Source organism: Podarcis bocagei (genome assembly GCF_964188305.1).
Source record: "Podarcis bocagei genome assembly, chromosome: 6".
Lineage (NCBI taxonomy): Eukaryota > Metazoa > Chordata > Lepidosauria > Squamata > Lacertidae > Podarcis > Podarcis bocagei.
In genome coordinates this window covers 92517062-92543961 of record NC_138130.1, presented here as the reverse complement: position 1 = coordinate 92543961, position 26900 = coordinate 92517062, and the positions used below count along the sequence as shown (strand labels likewise).

At 48.2% G+C, this 26900-nt stretch overlaps 1 protein-coding gene across 11 annotated transcripts in view; it reads left to right on the top strand.

The window, feature by feature from the left end:
• Positions 1-26900, top strand: part of FAT3 (FAT atypical cadherin 3) — a 745081-nt gene that overhangs the window by 104236 nt on the left and 613945 nt on the right. For all 11 annotated transcript variants that reach the window (XR_014008884.1, XM_081197246.1, XM_081197247.1 and 8 more), the window contains exon 2: positions 12116-15424. Coding sequence is in view for 10 of the 11 variants with exons in the window: in XM_081197246.1 (XP_081053372.1) it covers positions 12133-15424 (3292 nt within the window). In the remaining variant the exon portion in view is untranslated. The remainder of the gene's footprint in view (positions 1-12115; positions 15425-26900) is intronic.

The following is a 26900-nucleotide window of genomic DNA, read 5'->3' as shown; positions in this document are numbered from 1 at the left end:
ATGCCCGGAATATGTGCAGTGTTAGACAGCCCATCCTAAGTGTGGCTAAGTGTACACCGTACGAAACTCAAGATATATAAGCTAAGTACCAAATGGTTCCTTAAACCAGTTGCCAAAACGGAATGACTGGTTGCCATTTTGGGGCCAGACGGCTCAAAAGTCATATGTTTCTGAAATATACTCGGAGTCGAGTGTGGATTTCCTGCTCTTTATTCAGCTCATAGTAGCGAGGAATGGAAGTTCCCTCAGAATGTCTGCTTTATATACATTATTTACACACGTGATTGGCTAATTCTGGGATTCTCCTGTAGGCCAATCAGGTTGCGGATTCACTTCCACCTGGAGCTGGATTGGGTGGCTCCTGCGAACCAATCAGAGTGCTGCATTCTGGATCCTATTATTCTAGGACCAATCAGACTGCTGCATTTTGGATCCTATTCAACTCAGTACATAACAGTTTCAATATGACTTTTTGGCTCCTGAAATTAATTTTGATTGTGCAGATAAAATATAACGGATAGAATTCTACGAGATGCGTTGCTAGCGTGTGAAAACAGTCAAGATCCAAGGAGCCCCAGGCATGCACTTCCAGATGGTGGAGACGTCAGGCGCCACCCTGGCACCCTGTCATCTTCACTTGGTTGCCGATAAAAAGGTACAGTGGTACCCCGCAAGATGAACGCCTCGCGAGACGAAAAACTCGCAAAACGAAAGGTTTTTTCGTTTTCGAGTTGCCTCGCAAGATGAATTTCCCTATGGGCTTGCTTCGCAAGACGAAGCTTGCCCCGCAAGCTCCGGGGACAGCGGGTCTTCCCGCTGTCCCCGGACCTCTTTTAAAGCAAGGGGCGGCGTGGAGAAGCGATCTCCCTGCAGCCCCTTGCTTCAAAAGAGGTCTGGGGACAGCGGGGAAGAAGCGATCTTCTCCCCGCAGCCCCAGGTCCGGGGACAGCGGGAAGCGCTTCCCGCTGTCCCCGGACCTCTTTTGAAGCAAGGGGCGGCGGGGAGAAGCCTGCCCCCGCCGCCCGGCTTCGGAACGGTGCTCCGAAGCCGGGCGGCTCGGCGGGAACACCTTCTGAAGGCGGGCGGGGGGCGAAAGTTTTTGCTCCCCCCTGCCTGCCTTCCCGGGAGAGCGGAGAAAGGCAGCGCCTTTCTCCGCTGTCCCAGACGGCTTTTGAAGGCAGGCGGGGGGGGGGGAAGACTTTCGCCCCCCGCCCGCCTTCAGAAGAGGTCCAGGACCTCCTCTGAAGGCCGACGGGGGGCAAAAGTCTTTGCTCCCCCCTGCCTGCCTTCCCGGGAGAGCGGAGAAAGGCAGCGCCTTTCTCCGCTGTCCCAGACGGCTTTTGAAGGCAGGCGGGGGGGGGGAGACTTTTGCCCCCCGCCCGCCTTCAGAAGAGGTCCAGGACCTCTTCTGAAGGCCGGCGGGGGGCAAAAGTCTTTGCTCCCCCCGCCTGCCTTCCCGGGGCAGCGGAGACTTCTCTGCTGTCCCGGGCGATCTTAAAATGCTGGCGGGCGGCAGCGAAGCCTTCGCTGCCGACCCCCAGCATTTTAAAAGCCCCCGGGGCAGCGGAGACTTCTCTGCTGTCCCGGGCGATCTTAAAATGCTGGTGGGCGGCAGCGAAGCCTTCGCTGCCGACCCCCAGCATTTTAAAAGCCCACGGGGCAGCGGAGACTTCTCTGCTGTCCCGGGCGATCTTAAAATGCTGGCGGGCGGCAGCGAAGCCTTCGCTGCCGACCCCCAGCATTTTAAAAGCCCCCGGGGCAGCGGAGACTTCTCTGCTGTCCCGGGCGATCTTAAAATGCTGGTGGGCGGCAGCGAAGCCTTCGCTGCCGACCCCCAGCATTTTAAAAGCCCCCGGGGCAGCGGAGACTTCTCTGCTGTCCCGGGCGATCTTAAAATGCTGGCGGGCGGCAGCGAAACCTTCGCTGCCGACCCCCAGCATTTTAAAAGCCCCCGGGGCAGCGGAGACTTCTCTGCTGTCCCGGGCGATCTTAAAATGCTGGTGGGCGGCAGCGAAGCCTTCGCTGCCGACCCCCAGCATTTTAAAAGCCCCCGGGGCAGCGGAGACTTCTCTGCTGTCCCGGGCGATCTTAAAATGCTGGCGGGCGGCAGCGAAGCCTTCGCTGCCGACCCCCAGCATTTTAAAAGCCCCCGGGGCAGCGGAGACTTCTCTGCTGTCCCGGGCGATCTTAAAATGCTGGTGGGCGGCAGCGAAGCCTTCGCTGCCGACCCCCAGCATTTTAAAAGCCCCCGGGGCAGCGGAGACTTCTCTGCTGTCCCGGGCGATCTTAAAATGCTGGCGGGTGGCAGCGAAGCCTTCGCTGCCACCCACCAGCATTTTAAAATCGCCCCGGGACAGCGGAGACTTCTCTGCTGTCCTGGGCGATCTTAAAATGCTGGCGGGCGGCAGCGAAGCTTTCGCTGCCACCCACCAGCATTTTAAAATCGCCCCGGGACAGCGGGGGCTTTTAAAATGCTGGCGGTCGGCAGCAAAGCCCTCCTGTCCCCGGAGCTTGCGGGGCGGGAGGTGGGGAGAAGGGCTTTTCTTCCCACCGCCAGCCTTCAGAACAGCCTTCTGAAGGCTGGCGGTGGGAAGAAAAGCCCTTGCCCCCCCCAGCCTTCAGAAGAGGTCGGGGGACAGACTGTCCCCGGACCTGGTCTGAAGGCGGTTTCCCTAGGAACGCATTAATTGATTTTCAATGCATTCCTATGGGAAACCGTGCATCGCAAGACGAAAAACTCGCAAGAAGAAAAAACTTGCGGAACGAATTAATTTCGTCTTGCGAGGCACCACTGTAAAGGGGACCCCTGACTATTAGGTCCAGTCGTGGTCGATTCTGGGGTTGCGGCGCTCATCTCGCTTTATTGGCCGAGGGAGCCGGCATACAGCTTCCGGGTCATGTGGCCAGCATGACTAAGCCACTTCTGGCAAACCAGAGCAGCGCTCGGAAACAGCATTTACCTTCCCACTGGAGTGGTACCTATTTATCTACTTGCACTTTGACGTGCTTTCGAACTGCTAGGTTGGCAGGAGCAGGGACTGAGCAACGGGAGCTCATCCCGTTGTGGGGATTCGGCTCTGTGGTTTAACCCACAGCGCCACCCACGTCCCTCTAAAGCGGCTGATAGCCAGGTGCAAAATGCGCCTGGCGAATTTCTGATGCTGACTCTACCCCACAACGCACCTGACCTGGTCAGAATTAAACACAGCCGGGGCAGGAGTGGTGTTGGTACTGCTGGTGAACTGGCATCTATAGACACTTTCCTCGGGCTGAACAAATTGCGCTGCAGCCAGCGGAAATTGGGGTAGGATGAAAGAAAGAACTGGTCTTTGCAGGAGCCGGTGATGGTTGCAGTGACAGCCACAACTACAACTGCAGTAGAGATTCCATCCAACATATTCCCACCTATGAAGGAGTGAGTCTGTGGGGAGCTGCCCAGTAGATGAAGCAGGCATTGACTCTGGGCACCTGAAGAGTGGCCATTCTACTGAGGCCGTGCCAACTTACATTGGGGACTTGATCATCACAATTTGAAGTAGTCTTCTCCTGTCCTGAGGTCCTTGCTCCTGAATGAAGGCATTCGCCTCTTTCCTTTTCACAGAGAAACCTGTGCAGGGACAAGTCTGAAACCACCACTGTAGCGTAACAATATCATGTCTTGTAATTAAAGATGGGTGCATCTGTCAGTTGCGGTGTTTCTCAGTTTTTCACCTTAAGTTTAGTTTTCTTACATCAGTTCACGATGACTTTTCTTTTTAAAAGTCTCATGAAGATTCACTAGCATTTTGGTGCAAGGTGCACACATTTTTGTACACAGCTTTGGCCAATATACATATTTTTGCAAAGCAGCTTTTGCTAATATAATACTGTTTTACACACTATTTTCACCAGCATATGCATTTCTAAGCACACTTTACCTTACGGAGTTTTGCACACATTGCATGGCTGAAGAACCTCAGTGCAACATTTGGAGAAGTGTGAATTTTGGAAGATGACTGGGTTTTTTTTAGTTTACAAATTCTTTCAGAAAGTGCAAGTTGGGTAGATTGGCCTTTAAATGTGAACTGAATCAAATCTTCCTCAGTCCTACTTGCCATGCCACTCTGACCTTGCCTTTTCCTTTACTATATTTTGTGTGTCTTGGGGAGGCTTGTTTCCTGGTCAGTGTGTTGTGGGGTGTCTTTTGCTAAAATCATCTAAACTTGTTTCCTGGTAGTCTAGGGCAGCCTCTAGATTTTCCTGTGATACTTCCTTTTATGCATGAACGCTGAAAATATCCCCGCTTTTCTGTTCCACAGCATATTTGCTGAATCAGATAAGTCTCCCAAACCAGGGAGCAAGCATTTTTGTGGCATCTGGAAATGAAAAGCAATTGTAGATGTGATGCAAAAGAATTTTTTGAAGGAAATATGCACATTTGAGCCCATGCAGCATATTCTGAAAAGGCAAGATGGTTGTTGTTATTTAGTCATTTAGTCGTGTCCGACTCTTCGTGACCACATGGACCAGAGCAGGCCAGGCACTCCTGTCTTCCACTGCCTCCTGCAGTTTGGTCAAACTCATGTTCGTAGCTTCGAGAACACTATCCAACCATCTCGTCCTCTGTCTTCCCCTTCTCCTTGCGCCCTCCATCTTTCCCAACATCAGGGTCTTTTCCAGGGAGTCTTCTCTTCTCATGAGGTGGCCAAAGTATTGGAGCCTCAGCTTCACGCTCTGTCCTTCCAATGAGCACTCAGGGCTGATTTCCTTAAGAATGGATAGGTTTGACCTTCTTGCAGTCCATGGGACTCTCAAGAGTCTCCTCCAGCACCATAATTCAAAAGCATCAATTCTTTGGCGATCAGCCTTCTTTCTGGTCCAGCTCTCACTTCCATACATCACTACAGGGGAAACCATAGCTTTAACTATACGGACATTTATTGGCAAGGTGATGTCTTTGCTAGTATCCCTGCCAAGAAAACTCCATGGACAAAGACAACAGGCATATAAAAGGCAAGATAGCAACAACAAAAAAATTACTGGTGTCTCTTTATTTACATGTTACATACGTAGCTCACAGGGCCGTGCATTTGGCAGTGTAGTTCGGACGGATAGGAATATGCTCAGAATGCGCTCAGCCTTTGGAAAAGAAAAGAGCAAAAGAATACACTGTGGATTTAGGACACATGGAGATTTAGGACATATGGAGTCCCTGTCACTTTTGTGGGCACATCACATTGTATTGAGTTATTTAGACTTCAGCGTTTGACAAGGACTTAAAATTCTACAGCTTGCTTGCATTCTGTCACCAGACTCTGTCGGGCAGTCGAGTGAAGTACCCAAGTGCTCACTTTGACGTTTTAAATTATTGATTTGAAGACCCTGGTCTCTGAACTTAAAAAGGCCACTTTTTGAATGTTAACGAGCATGATTAGGAAATAGTATCCTAGAGTCTTAGAGCTGGAACGATCTGAAGTTTCATCTAGTCGAAGTCAGACTCAATACATTAACCCCCGTCTCTTGAGGATATGAATGCATTAGGAATCTTTTTATGAGCAACAGTTGGAAAAAATGTCTTTCTGCCCTTGAAGATAGGAAGCTCTCTCTCTCTCTCTCTCTCTCTCTCTCTCTCTCTCTCTCTCTCTCTCTCACACACACACACACACACACACACACACACACACAGAGAGAGAGAGAGAGAGAGAGAGAGAGAGAGAGAGAGTATTGTCTATCATAGGGGTGGAGAGCCTGTTGCTGATGGTCTCCAAGATAACTCTGGGAGTTATTATCTCACCATATCTGAAGGGCAGCTGGTTCCCCATGTATGAGCTTGATACATAGGGGTGTGTGTGGTTTTTTTGGTAGACAAATTTGATATTTGGACTCTCTGTTGAGCTGCAGCTGAACCAAAGTTAAACTGAGTGTCTGTGGACAAGTTACAGTTCCGGAGGCTAATATTATTGTAGTGTGGATGGTGAAGTGGAGCTCTGTGTGTTTCTTTCTATTCCTTGGGAGATGTGTGGATACATAGGTACTTTAAAAAAAAACCCTCCAAAATAAATACAGTTCCCTCTGGAATACCTGAGCAGAGGTTGATCCACCTGCTAATGCCAAGAGCATTTATGGGATTTATGCAACATGCTTGGAGCTATGGCTGTTTGTGTGGAAATGAAAGGACTTAGAGAAGGAAGAAAAAATAGCTGCTAGTATCTCTAAGAGCTTGTGCAAATGTTTACACAGTGTTCTAATAGCACTTCCCATGCTTCTGCTTGTGAAAGAGATTGCACCAATAAGCAGCACATTTGGATTTAGCTTCACTTTATTCACATGTTTCTGTTATATATAAGGGTCTGGTGACTTCTGTTTCAGTGTATCTGAAGAAGTGTGCATGCACACCAAAGCTCATACCAATAACTAATTTAGTTGGTCTCTAAGGTGCTACTGGAAGGAATTTTTTATTTTATTTTATTTATTTTATTATGTTTCTGTAGTGTAGCCCTTCTTCTAACCTTCTTCTACGTGTGGAAGGCTATCTTTTGAGCTAGCCTAGTTGGCTCAGTTGACATAACGGCAGACTATGGTTTGTCCCTTCAGAAACAAGCGGTGGCACATCTTAAACTCACATGTGCCCTTATACTCCTTCATGAGTAGCAGAAGGAGATAAGTAATTTCTCCTCCTAGTTTATCTCAAGCCATACTGTATTTTGGGGGCCCGACTTGGGGGGGGGGAAGAACAATGGTTTATGCAATCCATTGTTCACCGTATAGGGATGAATAGGCAGATGGGTGTACAGTCATGCCTTAGATCTGGAATTCGTTCTGGAAGTCCGTTCGACTTCCAGAAGGGTTAAAAAAACAAGGCACAGCTTCCGATTGGCTGCAGGAGCTTCCTGCACTCAATCAGAAGCTGCGTCGGACGTTCGAGTTCCAAAGAACATTCTCAAACTGGAACACTCACTTCCGGGTTTGCGGCGTTCGGGAGCCAAAATGTTTGAGTCGCAAGACGTTTGAGAACCAAGGTACGACTGTGCTGCAGAGTAAAAAGGGAAGCTTCTGATCTCCGCTTGCATGCTGAGAGAGGGAAGGTGATGAAGAAGCACGTAGATCTGAGGCTCCCCATGTACTCTTAATATCAAACTGTGGGCTGTCACTGCATCCTAATTGAGGAAATGTATCTGAGTAGGTGGTCCTTTTCAGAATGTGAAGATTGGCTTATATTGTCCTTTCATGTAGTGTCATTGATGACCGCCCCCCCTTTTTTTGCCTGCCTGCGTTTCTTGTAACCGTTGGTGAAGTTACACGCCGCTGATACACCGAGGCAAGGAAATAGCTCTAAATTTCATCAGTATGGTAATGATGTATTTGTCTTGGACTTGGAAAATTTGCATTTACAAGGTGAATGGCTTCAGAGCTTTCTTAGCACTGCGAGAGACTAGTATCTGTTGTCAAAGGGTGCTGTTCGCCTAACTAAAGTCACCTTGACTGGTGCTATGCATATTTGGAGCATGACTTCCATTTTTAATTAACACTGTTGCACAAACGAGAGCTCATGCCCACCCACCCCTTTTCATGAAACCTGCGCTGTTCTAAGTAGTTTCCTGCTTGGATGTTTTAAAACCGCACACAAGTAATCACACCCTTAATCTCCCACTCGAAACCATAATATTTAGTTGAGCGGGTTTTCTTCTTCTTCCCGAAATCAGAAATGTTTACGAAGTGATTTTTGTCCGTTCACGTTCTGCTCCTTTGTAATGGGCTGCGTGTTATCACATTACATTTCCGGCCTTCTAAACATGGCATGGCTCTTTAAAACAAATACCCAACAAGAAAGAGCCTGCAGAAAACATATGTTCTTCTTGTTCCCTGAAAGAATCCTGTTTGCCCGGCTGAACAGTCGAGAACTCAGATCTTCTGATGCCAGAGGTCCGTTTAGGAACAATTTCTATCATCTAAACCTTGAAAACAAGGTTTTGATTAGGTGTAGCGAACCCGGTTCTGCTCAGATTGGACTCCCATCATCCCAGCCAGGCTGCCAAGTGGTCAGGGATTCTGTGAGTTCTAGTCTTCCAACATCTAAAGGGCACCATGTTGGATATCCCCAATCCCAACTATTTTTCCAAGGCCTAGCCCTTTGACTATTATAAGAATGGAAGCCTGTGATCTGACCAGGAGTGCCAACTTGAATAAAATATTGGGGGGGGGGGGGGAGGTAAGCCTTGCTCTCAATATTTTATTCAAGTTGGTACCCCTGGTCAGATGGACCATGGACACCATTTGAATGGCAATGCCCATCAACTTTTGGGGGCCCAGCCCCCTCAAATATTTTATGGGGGTGGACCTCGGCCCTTAGGAGTTGGCTCCTGTAGACCTGGTGCTTCTGTTTGTGGCTGAGGCCAGGAACATCCATTGTATTTGCCACCAAGATGGTAGGGGGGGAAATGTCCTCTGTGTAGCAGATGGCCCAAGGTCCACCATAATGGTAGGAACAAATTTACCACTGCCCCATTGTGAATCTCCAGCTCCTTGGTCCATGTCTCTTGGCAGCTGCAGAGGAGGTTAACTAATGCCAATCTCCCCCAGATCTCTTTCCTTTATAGCAGAAAGGAGAAGGGTCCATAGGCCGGTTGTTTTTGGTGACATCCCAGAATCACATGTTACTTGTCATCAAGTCAGTGATGGTGGGAACAAAATGGATTTCCCCCCCTGTACACTGCTTAGCTGGTGGAGCAGTTTCTCTGTATAATTCCAATAATGAGCTAGTCTCTGGCATGCTGTTCTGTTTTCTCTTGGCTGGGCTTATTGTTTTTGCCACTGCTATTGATTTTGCTATTTTTATTTTTTGCATATTTGTGTACGTTTTCAGTGTTCTGAAATTTACTAGGCTGCCGTGGGAATTTTATTGAAGGGTTGGGCATGAATCCCCCAAATAAAGAAATGCAGTTTTAAAAAAATGCTCCTCTGTGAACGTGAGGGATGTAGAAAGGCAGCGATTTCCCTTCCGATCTGTATTCATTACTGTCAGCGCTGTTTTTATCCTACTGTTTCAGTTCGGTTTCTGCCAAATATTTGTCTCACTGTCAGCTATTTAATGTGAGTTATACAGGTTTCCCCAGAGGGTAGGACCTTAAACAAGATTCAAATGGCAAGAAAGAGGATTTTGGCTTAATGGAAGGAAGAACTTGATAATGACATGAGCAGCTAGACTAGGAGGAACCAATGTGTTGCCCTCCATAAGTTGCTGCAATCCAACTTCAGCTTCAGCCAGCATGACTAGGGATGATTGGGGTTGTATTCCAACAGCAATTGGAGACTACCATGTTGGCAGCCCTGCTGGTCAGTAATCACACAGTTCAAAGATGGAGCTAACCCTTTATCAGCAAAAACACAATCTCCACAGACTTGACTGATTCTCAGGCCTAATGAACAGAGCAGCTCATTCCCAGTGGTCTTCTTCCATGAAAATCAGTTGCAGAGACTGAAAGTCCCCACCTCCTCACCAGGGCTTTCCCCAAGCATCTGAGACCCTGCATGCATGCAACCCTGCCTCCCCCACCCTTCTCATGCCTCTTCTGGTTCTGGGTTAAAAGCAGAGATAAGATCTTGTTGCAGCCGGAGACACCCGTGACTCGTCACTAGCCTGACTCATCTCTGTGTCTTGGCCTCCCTCCCTCATCTTCTGCTTCAGCTTCTGCCTCTGATTCCAGACTTCTCTCTGCCACAGACTCTCCCAGCTCACTAAGTCCTGTTGCCTCTTCAGCTTCAGACACCTCCCATCAATCTTCTCCCACTTCATTGTCCTACCACAATGCCCTGGGCTGTGGCATCTTCCCTTGGTGGTTTCCCACCTGGTTCCTCCCACCATTCCTCTACATCCAACCAGTCCACGACACCCTGAGTGAGACAGTGCAACAGACTGTCCCAGAAGGGGGTGGACTTGCCTTCATTTTTGACGCTTTTTAGCAGTAGATGGATGACCACCTGTCAGAGATGTTGTAGCGGTAGATTTCCTGCCCTGTCAGGTGTTGAACTAGAGGACCTTTGAGGTCTGTTCCGCTCTATGATTCCCTGAATGCTTTCTTAGTGCCAGTCCAACCTGCCTGACAACATAGCTATACTTGTCGCTTTCCCTGATGCCACCAGCGAAGGAGCCTTGAAAGCTGTGAGGTTCCTGGCTGCTCAGACTTGCCAGGGATCAATACAAGGAGGAAGAAAGGAGTAATGTATGAAAGTAAACAGTTTGAAAAAGCTGCATGTCTTGACGAAACACACAGGAGAGTTGATCAGGTATTATTGATTAATGCGCTTTGCAGTTGAATATAGACTGGGGTCGGAGCTAAGGTGCTTTGTGGGAGTGTTGTAACATCATTGCAATAAATCGATTTCCACTAGTATTTAAAAACCAGCAGCAGAGTTACAGAATTATACTCAGTTTGAAAGGACGACTGTGGTCTGAAATCATGCCATAAAAAATTGTGCGCAGCTCATAGAAATTTCCACTCTTATCAGAGGCAGCTTCCTCTCTTTTCTGCGCCCTGATATTTTTGATGTTTTAAAGTCTCACTAAAATTATGGCCACTTCACTGCCAGTGTCATAGTTGAGCGTTCATGGTGTATAGCAAACGATGGGTGTTTTCTTAACTGAAGTCCATTAGCTTGTTTCGTGGAACAAGATAACTGAGTGTCCAAGCTTCAGGGAAGCATCAGGAATCAGTAGGGAACAAGGTGCTTTTCGCCAAACAACCTAACCTGTGATTTGTTCTTTGTCCAGCATATCCTTTGTAAATTGAATAAGAAGAGCATGCTGTCTTGGTGAAATATTGGCTGTCGTTATTTATAGGCCAGAAAAAACATTTTCCTGAAATTAATAGCACAACCCCCCCCCCCCACACACAGTGGGATTACTTAAACAGGAGAATTTACCCTAGGGAAAAGTTTGGAATGGCAACCTTTTGAAGTCACATTTAAATTTTTGGTAGGAAAAATGTCCCATCATTATGTGGGACAAATTATATGGCGAGGGAAGGTATAGGGTCAGGGTCAGATCCAGGTTTGTGGACCCCCGCCCCCAAGTTGTGTCTGATGCCCCCAACATTTGGTGATGCCCACCCACACCCCAGCAACAATGGGCTTACCGGTGCCATTGGGCAGCGGTAGTGAGCTTCCCATCATCCAAATTATCTTTAAATGCCTAGGAGGATTGCAGGTAATTTAAAATATTGGACAGCTTGCAGCTGATCTCTGATAAGTAGAAGCAACTGGAATGTGCAGGTGGGTGGGCCCAATCTGTAGCAGGCATCAGCACTGGTGGACCCTCAGTAGATGCTCAGGGGTGATAGGTACTGACACCTCTCCTGTACATATATTTTAGGAATGCCTGGGGCTGCAGTCTTATGCACTCTCTGTACATGACTGCAGTGCACTTTGTTCATAGAGGCCAGGGCAGCTAGGAGCCAGGGTTACTGGGCAGGTTTTGGCACCACCACAACATTGCAGCAAGTTCAGCTCTTTGCTTTTCCCCATGTGAGTGAATGACAGTCCTTTGTGCATGCGAGAATAAAGGATGCGTTTTCAGTTGAAGGTAGAACTTCACCCATGCTTTTGGTGGTCTCATTGGCTGGAGGAGGTTCCCATATATCTCCCAGATTTTTCCCCCTTATTACAGCTTATTTATAGGTATCTATGGTCGGAGCTGAAGATCTCACTCATGCTAGAGTCGGGTTGAGCAGGTTGTGACCCACCAAGATGTAAACCTGTCATATTTGCTCATCGAAAGTTGATTTATGTTTGTGGTCAACCAGCTATTCTGCAACATGGGTTGTTCAGGTTTCTCTAGAACAGCAGTTCTCAACCTGTGGGTCCCCAGATGTTGTTGGACTACAACTCCCATCATCCCTGAGCTTTGGCCTTGCTAGCTAGGGGTGATGGGAGATGTAGTTCAACAACATCTAGGGACCCACAGGTTGAGAAAGGCTGCTCTAGAATGTGATAGACTATTTGGAGAGTGGGGCAGAATGTTGGGAACTGAATTTTTTTTTATATAAAAAAATTACATAATCTATAAACACAGTTGAATAATGGCAGCATGTGGAATATCTGTCTTCCACTAATCAATGCCTATCTTTTTCTTTTCTTATAGGATGAAAGAATGATGTGATGGAGAGAAATATGGGCCATTGGTCAGGTCCTTTGGCCCCCACGCCTGGCCTAGTCTTCCTGCTTGTTCAGCTTTTGGCCAGCGCCTGCCATGGCCTTCAAGGGGCAATGCCATTTGGCTTCCACTTCACACATTCCATATACAACACCACAGTGTACGAGAACTCTGCGGCACGGACCTATCTTAACAGCCAAAGTAGAATGGGCATCACTATGGCGGACCTCTCTTGGGATATCAAATACAGGATAGTGTCTGGCGACGATGAAGGCTTTTTCAAGGCAGAGGAAGTTGTAATAGCTGATTTCTGTTTCCTTAGGATAAGGACTAAAGGTGGGAATTCTGCCATATTGAATCGAGAAATCCAGGACAACTATTTGTTGATAATAAAGGGCTCTGTCCGTGGAGAAGACTTGGAAGCATGGACAAAAGTGAACATCCAGGTTTTAGACATGAACGATTTGCGGCCTTTGTTTTCACCAACCACCTATTCCGTAACCATAGCAGAAAGCACTCCTCTAAGAACTAGCATTGCACAGGTTACAGCAACAGATGCTGATATTGGTTCCAACGGTGAATTCTATTACTACTTTAAAAATAAAGTCGACCTCTTCTCTGTCCATCCAACTAGTGGGGTCATCTCTTTAAGTGGCCGGCTAAACTACGATGAGAAAAACAGGTATGATCTTGAAGTTTTGGCTGTGGACCGTGGAATGAAACTCTATGGTAACAACGGAGTAAGCAGCACTGCCAAACTTTACATACATATTGAGCGCATAAATGAGCACGCCCCAACTATCAATGTCGTAACCCACATTCCTTTCCCTTCGGACAAGGAGCCTACATATGCTATTGTTAATGTGGATGACTTAGATGAAGGTGCCAACGGTGAGATAGAATCTCTTTCTATTGTTGCTGGAGATCCCTTGGAACATTTCCACTTGACTAAGGATGGCAGATGGATGAACGAGTACAAAATCAAAGAGAAAAAGCCCATTGATTGGGACCATTTCCCATATGGTTGCAATCTTACGCTCCAAGCAAAAGACAAAGGGTCCCCTCAAAAGTTTTCGGCTGTGAAACTGGTACATATTGCCAGTCCCAGTAGAGGAAGCAGCCCTGTAAAGTTCGAAAAGGAAACATATGATGTGGCCATCAGTGAATTCTCTCCTCCCGGAGTAGTCGTTGCTATAGTTAAGCTAACCCCAGAACTGCAGGGTGAAGGATATAAATTGTCTCCTAGCGAGGATGCAGAGTATTTTAAGATTAATCCCAGGACAGGTCTAATTACCACTGCACGCCCTTTAAAAATTGTTGACAAGGAATTTTACGACTTAGAAGTAACGAACAAAGAAGGATACTTGAAAACACATGTTACTGTCAGGATAGAAGATGCCAATGATCACATCCCAGAGTTTACACAACCTTCGTATAGCTCCTATGTCAACGAAAGCGTCCCCGTGGGTACGAGCATTTTGTCAGTTTCTGCTTTTGATAAGGATCGTGGAGAAAACGGCTACATCACATACAGCATTGCTAGTCTAAATTCGCTCCCCTTTTCCATCAACCAGTTTACGGGGGTTATTAGCACATCTGAAGAGCTCGATTTTGAGTCCTCCCCAGAGAGCTACAGGTTTATTGTTAGGGCCTCAGACTGGGGCTCGCCTTACCGCCACGAAAGCGAGGTGAATGTCACAATATACATAGGCAACGTAAACGATAACAAGCCGTTGTTTGAAAAGGTGGCTTGTCAGGGAGTGATTTCATCAGATTTCCCTGTTGGCGGGCACATCACAGCGGTCTCTGCTATAGATATAGACGAGTTGGAGCTTGTGAAATACAAAATAATTTCCGGTAACGAGCTGGGCTTTTTCTACCTGAATCCAGACTCGGGGGTTCTGCAGCTCAAAAAGTCCCTGTCTGGCGCCGGCGTGAAGAACAACAACTTTGGACTTAGGATAACAGCAACCGACGGGGAGAATTTTGCCGATTCCATGTTTGTCAACATCTCTGTGGTTCACGGGAAGGTGTCTTCTAAAACCTTTAGCTGCCGAGAGACCAGAGTTGCTCAGAGGCTGGCGGAGAAGTTGCTGAAAAAGGCTAAAGCCAACGTGAAGCTAAATTCCGAAGACGGCTTCCTGGATTTCTATTCCGTGAACAGGCAGGCCCCACATTTTGACAAATCCTTTCCTTCTGACGTATCCGTCAGAGAGGACCTTCCCATTGGGGCCACCATATTCCAAATCAAGGCCTATGATGCCGATTCCGGCTTTAACGGGAAAGTGCTGTACACCATATCAGATGGCAATACAGACAGCTGCTTTAACCTCGAAGTGGAGACAGGGCTGCTTAAGGTCCTTTTGCCCCTGGATCGCGAAAAAACAGAGCTATATCTCTTGAACATTACCATTTATGACTTAGGTAGCCCCCAGAAAGCCACGTGGAGATTACTTACTATAACTGTAGAGGATGCGAATGACAACGCACCTCTGTTTTTGCAGGAAGGCTACTCGGTTAATATGTTGGAAAGTACTGGTATTGGTGTGGAAATTATCCAGGTAGAGGCCAGAGATAGAGATTTGGGGCCCAATGGGGAGGTGACTTACTCCATATTGACAGACACGCAGCAATTTGTTATCAATAGCTCCACAGGAATAGTATACACGGGGGACCATTTAGACAGGGAATCGAAAGCAAATTATACATTAAAGATAGAGGCGAGAGACAGAGCAGAGAGTGGGCACCAGCAGTCTTCTGTCGTCCCTCTGAATGTTTTTTTGGATGACGTCAATGATTGTTCCCCAGCATTCATTCCCCCTAGCTATAGTGTGAAGGTCTTGGAAGATCTGCCAGTTGGTACGGTCATTGCTTGGCTTGAAACTCAAGACCCTGATCTTGGTCTTGGAGGACAAGTGCGCTATTCCTTGGTGAACGATTACAATGGGAGGTTTGAAATCGACAAAGCCAGTGGCGCTATCCGCCTAAGCAAAGAACTCGACTACGAGAAACAACAGTTCTACAACCTAACCGTGAGGGCAAAGGATAAAGGCCGCCCGGTTTCTTTATCCTCGGTTTCCTTTGTGGAAGTCGAAGTCGTGGATGTGAACGAAAACCTCTACACCCCTTATTTTTCTGACTTTGCCGTCATTGGATCAGTAAAGGAAAACTCGCGCATCGGAACAAGTGTTTTGCAAGTGAGTGCGAAGGATGACGATACTGGCAGGGATGGCGAGATCCAGTACTCTATCCGAGATGGCAGTGGGCTTGGACGGTTCAATGTAGATGAGGAAACGGGTAAGTGTTGCTGCAAACCAAGTCGGAAAAGTTGCAGGTGTCTCGGCAATCCAAGTACAGTCTCTGTGGATTATATCTAATATTATGCATACTCAGAGGAGACCCATTGAAGCTCCTTGACATGACTAACATAAGTCCGTTAATTTCAGTGGGTCTACTCTTGAGTAGAACTAGGTTCTGTATATAACCATGCTCAATCTTAGCCAATGGATGTTAACCCTTCAGGGTAATGGAAGTGTGCACTGATATCCACATTGGGTGGTGTAAATGGGAGCCACACCAGATGGTTCAATTTTGGATTCACTTCACAAGGCAGATAAGCATCGGAACCCACAATGCTTGATAGTTCTCTTCCTGTAAAGTAAATCTAGGCACAGAAGCTTCTTTTGTGTGCAAATTTGGTAGATGGGGGTCCTTCCAGACTTGTGTTTTACTGTGGGTATATTTTGCAACGTATTCTCGAGGCAGCTATAATTTGTTAGTGGTAGACTTAAGTTCTGAGGTACTTCCTCAATGCTACCACAGTATTGCTTTCTGGAGGGGCTACGGTGCAGCTGAAGCAGGAGAAAAACAAACCAGAATGTTTGTGGTCTAAGAAGTTACAGCATTTCATTCAATAGAAAGTTGAAGAAGAATAAAAGTTACGGGATTTTTGTGGGATGTTATGAGATATGCACGGATTGGAAACGAAGCAGTGTGACCACCCCAAAATCGTCATGCACAAGCAACATTGAAAGTGGGATTGCATTTGACCATCCGAAGAGCATCATGGGGGGGGGGGGAATAACGTATTTGCAATAAAAAGGCTGTCTCAAGGGGCCTTGGTTAGGGCTTTAAAAATTAGGTGCTGGATATTAAGCTTTGGGCACTGAACGAATGCGTTCTAGCTTTTCTTTAATTATTTCAGCAGCAATGAAATCCTATCTGTCGATCACCATAGCCATGAAAAAGAGTTAATTGCTCAGTTATATCTATCCCAGTGGAGACACAAAATCACATGCTTTCCTTTGCTGCTGCCCTCTTCTTACTGAAAAGCAAATGGTGGCCTATCGGTGACTCCATTACTGCCTGTGTATTATGTTGTGATAACTGTAAATTATGCAGGTCGTGGTGGCGCTGAGACAGTCGGTGCACTCCTGACCCCATCAAAAACGTGAGACTCTGCCAAATGGGCTTTGGGATGGGTGGAGGAGACATTACTGAGTGTCTTGTTCTCCATGTGTTTTGTTCAATGGAGTTGTTTGGCTTCTTTTAACAAAAAAGGGCAGTTCAGAAGGAACGTTAATTACTGTAGAAATAAGCTGTAGTAGGGTGAGCCGGCTTGATGTTTGAACTTCGTGCTTGTATCAGGTGTCCCTTTTTTATTATGCAAAATGCATTAAATGTACTCATTTTCCAGAGATGATTATGGGTCTGATGGCTTTCAGAGATTTAAATTACCCCCTCACTGCCATTATGGAACATTATCAAAACCGGGAGAAGGAAGGAGTGGAGGGATACAGCCATATGATAAAATTGCAGTTCAACAAGCTGGTTGTTTAAGTATCTAATAGCTGCTGGCGTTAATGGGACAGCTGTGACATTAGATTAAGTGAGGAAATTAGAAAGCATTAGTTTGCATTTTTTCAGAAATTTCATTAAGAGCTGCCTTTGCATTGAGCTTTGCCCTGAGACGAGCCGCGGATCTGCAGCGCGAACTCGCCGCCGCCTCCCCTTCCTCTTGTCTGCTTCTTCTGTGCCAGTGAATAAAGGACCCTTAAAAGCTGGAGATCTATAGCAGAGATAAGGAAACCTTCCAGATGTTGTTGGCCTGGAACTCGCATCTGCCCTCGGCAACGTAGATGAAAGACAGCGATGGTGGGAGCAGGAGTGGCTGGCCTGGTGGGGCAGAGACAGAGCAGAAAGTCTCCCGTCAGAAGGGATGAGACTGCAGTAAGGTTGGGTTTCTGCAAATCCACCAGCGGACCCAATCCAGAACTACACAGTGCACCTACATAAGCCTGACCTTGCTGCCACCTATATGCAGTCATAGATTGGGCACAGAAACTGCTTGGGTTGCCCTGTTTGGTGGTATCTGTTGGGAGAGAGACGGGAAATGTGGCCCTTTTATTTCTCCTTGACCTCTCAGCAGTTTTCAATGAGCATCGACCTCAGAGAGAATAATTGGGTGCACTCTTCCCACCTTGGATCAAATCTATGCTTCCAGGTGCTATAAGAAAGCGGCAGAGATAACGCAGGATAGTACGCACCCCAGAAATGATCTCTTTCAGCTTCTGCCTTCTGGAAGAAGGTATAGGGTTATAAAGGCCAGGACTAGCTGCCTGAGAAACAGTTTCCTTCTGGAGCGAGTGTCCAAGTTAGAAGTGGGCAGCACTGCTTTGCAATGGTTTCAGTACTACTTGGATGGTTGTATCCAGAGGGTGATGCTTGGGCAGTGCTGCTTGGCCCTGTGGAGTCTTCAGTGTGGGGTTCCTTGGAGGATCTCCACCCCCATTGTTCAGCCCGGACACTGAAGTCCAGCGAGAAGTGAGGTTGCAGGGAACCAGGCAACGGGACTTCTTGGTAGTGGCATCCGTCCTGTGGAACGCCCTCCCATCAGATGTCAACTATCTGACTTTTAGAAGGCAGCCCTGTTTAGGGAAGTTTTTAATGTTTGGTCTTTTTATCATTATGATGATGATGATGATGTTGGGAGCCACCCAGAGTGACTGGGAAAACCCAGCCAGATGGGCATGTATAAATAATAAATTATTATTATAAATTATTATATTCAGTTTGATTCCCCCATGCTGTTTAGCATCTATACGAAGCCATTGAGTGCAGTAAAGCAACATAGTAGATTCCCCCAATTTAACAGCATGCGATGAGAAAAGTCCTGCAAGTTTTTTCAGAAGTAAGAGTGGGATATAAATGCAGTAATAAAAAATAAGTAAATAAACAAGTTTCCCTGCTGGGAATTTTCAAGAAGCAGGGAGCAAGCATACCAGCTCCCCAATAAATACACCGTAGCGGCCCTCTCTGCCCACTGAGTTGGATACCCACACTGTAATATATGCAGCACACTTGCTATTTTGGTTTCAAAGAACAGTCATTATGTATATAGTTGTCATTCACGGGTTGCTGTGGTTGAAGTACATAATGCATTTCTTTCTCCAAAGGCCTATGATAATTTTTTTCATTTGTTATTAAAGCACAAGATGAAAAAAGTTTCTGTTTGGGCTAATTCAAACTGTTTAATCAGACATCAAGATCCCAAGCTGATTATGAAAGCCAGACAGCACTGTATACGCTCTGGGGTCTGGTTTAGGAAAAAAGGCAGTGAAAACATTTAAAAGTCTGTTTGAGCTGCAGCCCTGACACTTGCATTGTGTAAAGGTAGCGTAGTTCGCAACTACATGGTCCAGAGATTCAGCTTCAGATGACAAGTACCTTTAAAGAGTTCTCTGTCTGGAAAACCCTACCCCAGGAGATAGCCATAGGACCTCCTCCCTTGTGGCACTCTGTCCCTAGGTGACCATAAAGCTTGTTCATAATGTCACTAGATAATCAGCAAACTTTTGAGTTCTGCAGGATTTGTTGTCAGGTTGGATGTTAAGCAAAGGAGTTGGGGTGGGGTAGAGAACTCGAGGGACACAGGTGGCACTTTGCTCTAAACCACAGAGCCTAGGACTTGCCGATCAGAAGGTTGGCGGTTCAAATCCCCGCAATGGGGTGAGCTCCCGTTGCTCGCTCCCTGCTCCTGCCAACCTAGCAGTTCGAAAGCACGTCAAAGTGCAAGTAGATAAATAGGTACCGCTCCGGCGGGAAGGTAAACGGCGTTTCCGTGCGCTGCTCTGGTTCGCCAGAAGCGGCTTAGTCATGCTGGCCACATGACCCGGAAGCTGTACGCCGGCTCCCTCGGCCAATAAAGCGAGATGAGCACCACAACCCCAGAGTCAGCCACGACTGGACCTAATGGTCAGGGGTCCCTTTACTTTTACCTTTTAGAGAACTATCTTAGTGTTAAAGCAGGAATGGGGAATCTTTTTTGGTGGTGGGGGTCACACCCTCATTCTTCCTGCCGTTGTGGGCCAAATTTGTCAGGTGGGAAGCCCTGTCACTTTGATGTCAGGGTGACACGGCTTTTTGTCAAATGAAGCCTCACTCACAGACTCCTGTTTGATCTAGGAATGGCAGGGATATAGATTTCATGACCTTGAAAGTGCCAGATTCTGTAACTTGTCTGTCCATATTTTTGTTTCCTAGATAATTAGTTGTGTGTAAAGTATATCTCCATGCACAACAAGAGTCAAGTTTTTCTTATTTAAAGTTCACCTCAAGAAGGGGTAAGGGAGGCATATACATCCTTGACCACCTGGTCTAGGAAATACCGTATTTTTCGCCCCATAAGACGCACCGGCCCATAAGACGCACCTAGTTTTTTTGGGGGGAAATAAAGGAAAAAAATTTTATTTCCCCCCCCCCAGGTGCGCTGCGCTACACCAGGAGCTTGGGGCGTGCGGAGCTCAGCGCGCCCCAAGCTTCTGCGTGCAGGCAAGGTCTCCGCTAGCGTGGGAGAGCTGGGCGCCTCTCCCAGGGCTAGCGGACCCCTGCGCTAATCCAGAAGCTTGGGACGAGCTGAGGTCAGCGCGCCCCAAGCTTCTGCGTGCGCGCAAGCAGTCCGCTATCCTTGGGATAGCCGCGGGGCTCTCCCAGGGCTAGCGGATCGCTGCGCTACACCAGGAGCTTGGGGCGTGCTGAGCTCAGCGCGCCCCAAGCTTCTAGGTGCGCGCAAGCAGTCCGCTGCCGCCCCAAGCCTCGCGCACCCGGTGGGACCTCCTGCCGGGTGCGCGAGGCTTGCAGACACTCGCCCGAAGCAGGGAGAGCCCTCCGGAGGGCTCCCCGTGCTTCGGGCGACAGGCTGCCGCCCCAAGCCTCGCGCACCGGGCGGGACCTCCTGCCGGGCGCGCGAGGCTTGCTGGCATTCGCCCGAAGCAGGGAGAGCCCTCCCCAGGGCTCCCCGTGCTTCGGGCGACAGGCTGCCTCCCCAAGCCTCGCGCACCGGGCGGGACCTCCTGCCGGGTGCGCGAGGCTTGCAGACACTCGCCCGAAGCAGGGAGAGCCCTCCGGAGGGCTCCCCGTGCTTCGGGCGACAGGCTGCCGCCCCAAGCCTCGCGCACCGGGGGGGACCTCCTGCCGGGCGCGCGAGGCTTGCAGGCATTCGCCCGAAGCAGGGAGAGCCCTCCCCAGGGCTCCCCGTGCTTCGGGCGACAGGCTGCCGCCCCAAGCCTCGCGCACCGGGCGGGACCTCCTGCCGGGCGCGCGAGGCTTGCAGGCATTCGCCCGAAGCAGGGAGAGCCCTCCGGAGGGCTCCCCGTGCTTCGGGCGACGGGCTGCCGCCCCAAGCCTCGCGCGCCGGGCGGGACCTCCTGCCGGGCGCGCGAGGCTTGCAGGCATTCGCCCGAAGCAGGGAGAGCCCTCCCCAGGGCTCCCCGTGCTTCGGGCGACAGGCTGCCTCCCCAAGCCTCGCGCACCGGGCGGGACCTCCTGCCGGGTGCGCGAGGCTTGCAGACACTCGCCCGAAGCAGGGAGAGCCCTCCGGAGGGCTCCCCGTGCTTCGGGCGACGGGCTGCCGCCCCAAGCCTCGCGCACCGGGCGGGACCTCCTGCCGGGTGCGCGAGGCTTGCAGACACTCGCCCGAAGCAGGGAGAGCCCTCCGGAGGGCTCCCCGTGCTTCGGGCGACAGGCTGCCGCCCCAAGCCTCGCGCACCGGGCGGGACCTCCTGCCGGGCGCGCGAGGCTTGCAGGCATTCGCCCGAAGCAGGGAGAGCCCTCCGGAGGGCTCCCCGTGCTTCGGGCGACGGGCTGCCGCCCCAAGCCTCGCGCACCGGGCGGGACCTCCTGCCGGGCGCGCGAGGCTTGCAGGCATTCGCCCGAAGCAGGGAGAGCCCTCCGGAGGGCTCCCCGTGCTTCGGGCGACGGGCTGCCGCCCCAAGCCTCGCGCACCGGGCGGGACCTCCTGCCGGGCGCGCGAGGCTTGCAGGCATTCGCCCGAAGCAGGGAGAGCCCTCCCCAGGGCTCCCCGTGCTTCGGGCGACAGGCTGCCGCCCCAAGCCTCGCGCACCGGGCGGGACCTCCTGCCGGGCGCGCGAGGCTTGCAGGCATTCGCCCGAAGCAGGGAGAGCCCTCCGGAGGGCTCCCCGTGCTTCGGGCGATGGGCTGCCGCCCCAAGCCTCGCGCACCGGGCGGGACCTCCTGCCGGGTGTGCGAGGCTTGCAGGCATTCGCCCGAAGCAGGGAGAGCCCTCCGGAGGGCTCCCCGTGCTTCGGGCGACAGGCTGCCGCCCCAAGCCTTGCGCACCCGGTGGGACCTCCTGCCGGGCGCGCGAGGATTGCAGGCATTCGCCCCATAAGACGCACCCCGATTTCCCCTTCATTTTTGGAGGGGAAAAAGTGCGTCTTATGGGGCGAAAAATACGGTATGTGGAGGCCACAAACTGCTTAGCCAAAAAGTCGCTGCTTCCAGTGCATGAAGGTTTGTAGGTGTTGATCGAAGTGCTTTTGATTTTGAAGTTTTTAAAGTGTTAACCTACCCTCGGGTTTTAAAGAGTTATATCCCCTACTTAAGTGATAAAAAACAGCTGGAAATTCCATTAAGCAAAGGTGGGATTTTAAATGATTATAAATTGGGCAGATTGAATTCTTCTGAGCCCACACAGCAGTTTTATAACACAGTTCTAAATTTTCTTATATTAAATGACAGTAGCGATTGAAATGGCCTCAAAGATGGGCTTGCATGAATCGAAATAGAAACTTTCCAATTTGGGGGCTGGAAGTGGGAGGAGGGGAAAGGCCTTATTTGCGGCTCCAAATTAACTTGTGCTGGGAACTTATAACACTAAGAAAAGCTTTAGAAGGAGGCGGCGGCGGCGATCTCTTCCTGCTACTGTTTCATCTTGGGGAGATGAGTAGGGTAAACACATTGCTGGAGACAAGCTGCATCTCATTTCAGTCTTTCCAAATGCTTCTGCAGGTATATTTGAGTTGAAGGGTGCTTTCATTTATCATTACCGTTTGAAGGAGTTTGATAAATATGTATGTTTTGCCACTGCCGAGATAGAGTTTCATTGAAAGGAAAATGTAATAAAAATGAAGATTTGGCTGGCGGGGGGAGTGGTGGTGGGGGTGACAACCAGCCAGCCCTACCTTTGTTATTTTTAGCTTCCATTTTTATGAAAGGATGTCTTATCTATGGAACAGATCTCTTGAGAAGCTGCCTGCACCATTCATCCGAGGTTATATTAAATTCTTGGCTTAGTGGTACGTGAGCTATAAAAGGGAGGCTGGATTTGACGTCGTGCTGAGCAGTTTTTAATTACTGGAATACATAGCCTTTCCATATAGCAAGATGCTATATGGAGTGCCAAGTGTGCTATACTCCAAATGCCATTACAGAAGAATTATAATTTTTAAACTTCATTGCGTCAGCTCCTCTCGCTTTGCATTTTTGGAAAGATGGTTCAAGGCATTCATTCTTACGCCATGATGTTGGTGACGTTGCCATCAAGACAGATGGAGCTTTACATAACCTTGCCCCCTCTAAGCTGGCAATGCTACCTTAGTGGCAAATCAATTTCCTTTCATTCAGAAAGATCCCCTGATTTAATCCCCACCATCTCTTGTTTAAATATCTCAGGTACAGGGCTAGGCAACTTACTGTCCAAAACCGGTTTGAAGTCCATATCATGATAACTGTTTCGTAGTATCTGACCTGGCAAGATATCGCAAATCATGATCTATGTGAGGGCTGGGTGATAATCTGGTTTTCGGCATTGTGATACATCACCAGCTAAACATAGCTACATATCACAATGTCTGAAATAAGGATGGAATTATGCAGAGGTGGGCACTTAAATAAATACAGTTGTATCTTGGAAGTCAAGCGGAATCCGTTCTGTAAGTCCGTTTGACTTCGGAAACCAAGTTGCGGCTTCTGATTGGCTGCATTAAGCTCCTGTAGCCAATCGGAAGCCACAGCAGATGTTCGGCTTCCAAAATAATGTTTGTAAACCGGAACACTCACTTCCGGTTTTCGATCATTCGGGAGCCAGAACGTGCGACTCCCAAGGCGTTTGGGAGCCAAGGTACTACTGTATGCATTTATTGAAGATTTTATGGATACCTGGTTGATTTTTATTCTCATGCGCTTTAAAGCACCTTGAAATACTGTTGTTGTTTTTAAAAAAGCTCATTGGTTTTATTCTTGTGCATTGTAAACTGCCTTTATTTATTTTTTTAATAGAAGGGCAGATTATAAAAAAGCAAAACAAACATATAATACAAGAACCATGGACCATTCGTATAAGACTCACCTGCCTTTAATTACCATCCCCATCCTGTCTCTCCTTTATACTGATACCTGTGCCGTTGTTGTTACTACTACTGCTGCTACTATCCTGGCTCACTTTGCCTTTGCTTAACATCTTATTTCCTTTTGTAACACGAGTAGCGCTCAAGTGTTAACTTTTGACACGAGCAATAAATGGAATTGAGTGGCTAAGAGCACACTCTAGAAACCTCCCCATGTTAAGAACATCTATTTTCCTTTTGACACAATACGTTGAATTGAGTCATTTAGCCCTTCTGCCAGCTAAGTATAAACCGATCAATATTGTCTGAACACGTCTCTGCCCCCCCCCCCCCCGCCAAACATCTTTCTCTGGCTAGGGAATTTCCCTGGACTGTTGTTATGACTCTTTGTTTGAATGAAAGGGAAAGTAAGGAAAGTCTTGACCCTGAAAGCAGTGTTGGATTCATCCCACCAAGACCTGTACTGTTGACCTTAGTGTAGCATAATTGTTTTTAAAAGTGTTGGGAACATGTTCCGTGCTTCGTAAGAAGCACCTCCGTGCTTAAACCCTTGGCAAAATTTCAGTAAAACGCATCCCGTTCTGTACTGTACAAAATAAGTGTGTGATTAAAAAGCAGCAACAACAAATTGGCGATTGAGTAAGTAAGTTATTTGGCCTTTGCAGATAAAAGGAAGAAAACCATTATCTCTGTGGAACTGATAGAATTAGCAAAATGCATTCTTTTTTAAAAAAGAAGGTTTATGGAGATTGTCTCACAACTATGTATTATTATTAAAAATCCATGCTGGCGGTTGCACCTAGAAAAGAGGAGAGGGCGGAAGAAACTAGGTTTACAATCCATTAACAATTTATTTTGAGGGTAAAGTGTCACGTTGCCTGCAAACGTGTGTAAGAAAGCCTCGGTAGTTGCTTTTTTCAAATAAAAAGTTCTCAAAAGGATGTGCTTTTGACTGTACAGGGAGGGGAGGCGCTCATTCCTTCCATGGTAGGCCATTTTCACTCTCCAGATCCTCCTCTTTGCCTCAGCTGCCTTTACAGATGCATGCTTACAAGAATAAAGGCACATCTGGAAATTTAAAGGAGAAAAAAAGAGTTTGGGTTACTGACATTAAGCAGAATAATCACTGGCAAGGAAAGGATTAAGAGTTGCCTCTCCACTCAAAACCATGCCCACTGATTTTCAGTTTTAAGAAACTTTCTTGGTCATGCTGGAGTGTGACCAAGAAGACGAAACTCATGGTTTATAGGCATTTTTTGTCCATTCTCCCTCCCAGACTGTACGTTTGTGTGGGAACATAAGACGTGGGCCTACACCAAATCAGAAACGTTGGTTCCGCCTAGGTCATAGAATCACAGAATTGTAAGAGTGTCATCTAGCCCAACTCCCTGCAATATAGGAATCTCAACTAAAGCATCCATGACAGGTGGCCACCCAAGCATTGTCAGCCATCAAAGGTCACCAACCTTTTTGGACCAGGGAACACATTTCAATTTCTGAGATGGTGCTGAAGGCCCCAGCCACAGAATGACTGCCAAAGGGGCATGGGATAAAACAAAATTGAGAGTGTAGTCCATGGGTAGGCAAACTAAGGCCCGGGGGCTGGATCCGGCCCAATCGCCTTCTAAATCGGCCCACAGGCGGTCCAGGAATCAGTGTGTTTTTACATGAGTAGCATGTGTCTTTTTATTTAAAATGCATCTCTGGGTTATTTGTGGGGCATAGGAATTTGTTCATTCCTCCCCCCCCCTCAAAATATAGACCGGCCCTCTGCTGAAAAGTTTGCTGACCCCTGGGTTGTTGCCCCCTTCCTGCACAACTGCATGCTTACCATGGGAAGTCAGCTATGTCCTGCTGTTCCTGATTCTAGAGACATAGCTGTTGACGGCACAGGAACCACCCAGGCAAGAGGGAAAGGGAGTGAAAAGGCTCATTTGTTGTAGCCATGAACAGGAGCAGTTTAAAGGTTCTAATTGCTAGTGGCTATTTGGCATGATGGGATGCAGGTGGCGCTGTGGGTTAAACCACAGAGCCTAGGACTTGCTGATCAGAAGGTCGGCGGTTCGAATCCCCGCGACGGGGTGAGCTCCCGTTGCTCATTCCCTGCTCCTGCCAACCTAGCAAGTAGATAAATAGGTACCGCTCCGGCGGGAAGGTAAATGGCGTTTCCATGCGCTGCTCTGGTTCGCCAGAAGCGGCTTAGTCATGCTGGCCACATGACCCAGAAGCTGTACGCCGGCTCCCTCGGCCAATAAAGCGAGATGAGCGCCGCAACCCCAGAGTCGGCCACGACTGGACCTAATGGTCAGGGGTCCCTTTACCTTTACCTATTTGGTGTGACACCTAAATGGAAACTCCATATTCAGAAGTATTGTATATTTGAATATGTTACTGCAAAACATGAGTTAGAGCTATTGCCTTCAAACTCTGCTTGTGAGCTTCCCAGACATATCTTTGTGGGAAGCAGAATTCTGGACTAGCTGGGTTTTTTTCTTGCTTTTAACATGTCCCCGTGCAGCTCCCATTCATTTCAATGGGATGTGCAGAAGACGTTACTGGCAATTTTCCTTTCACATCACAGTGCCCTCCACCTGTCATTCTTCAAACTGGGGGGGGGGGGGTTGGAATCATCAAGGCGTCTTTTGGGCTGACAGATGCTCGATTTCAGAACTGAAAATTAATTTTAGAACTGCTTGCTCTATCAGTTTGTTTTTAAGTAAGACTTGTGTTAAGATGCCCTTGCACGTTTTACCGTTTTGCATTGCAGTTGTTCTTGTTTATTCATTTGTAAGTGACAAGAGGCAAGGTAGAAATTTTAATGATTTTTTATTTTTAAAGAACAGGAATGGGCCTGGAGCAAAGTCCTCTTGTACTTCCCTGAAGGAGCCTAAAATCCTTTGTCAATTTTTGAAAGCGTGGCTCTTTAACAGAACCACCAGTGTGCTTATCTCGGTGCCCTCTTAAGAAGGTGAATCCCTTTTCCTGTTAATATTCTACTAAATAAATCGAGTTAGCATAATAACCTAATCACAAACACATTGATCTATCTCTGGGCTGTTTCTAGATGTGATAAAATGCAGTTAAGTAGGAAAAGGGATGGTTCAATATTGTACAGCGTGTTCCCCACA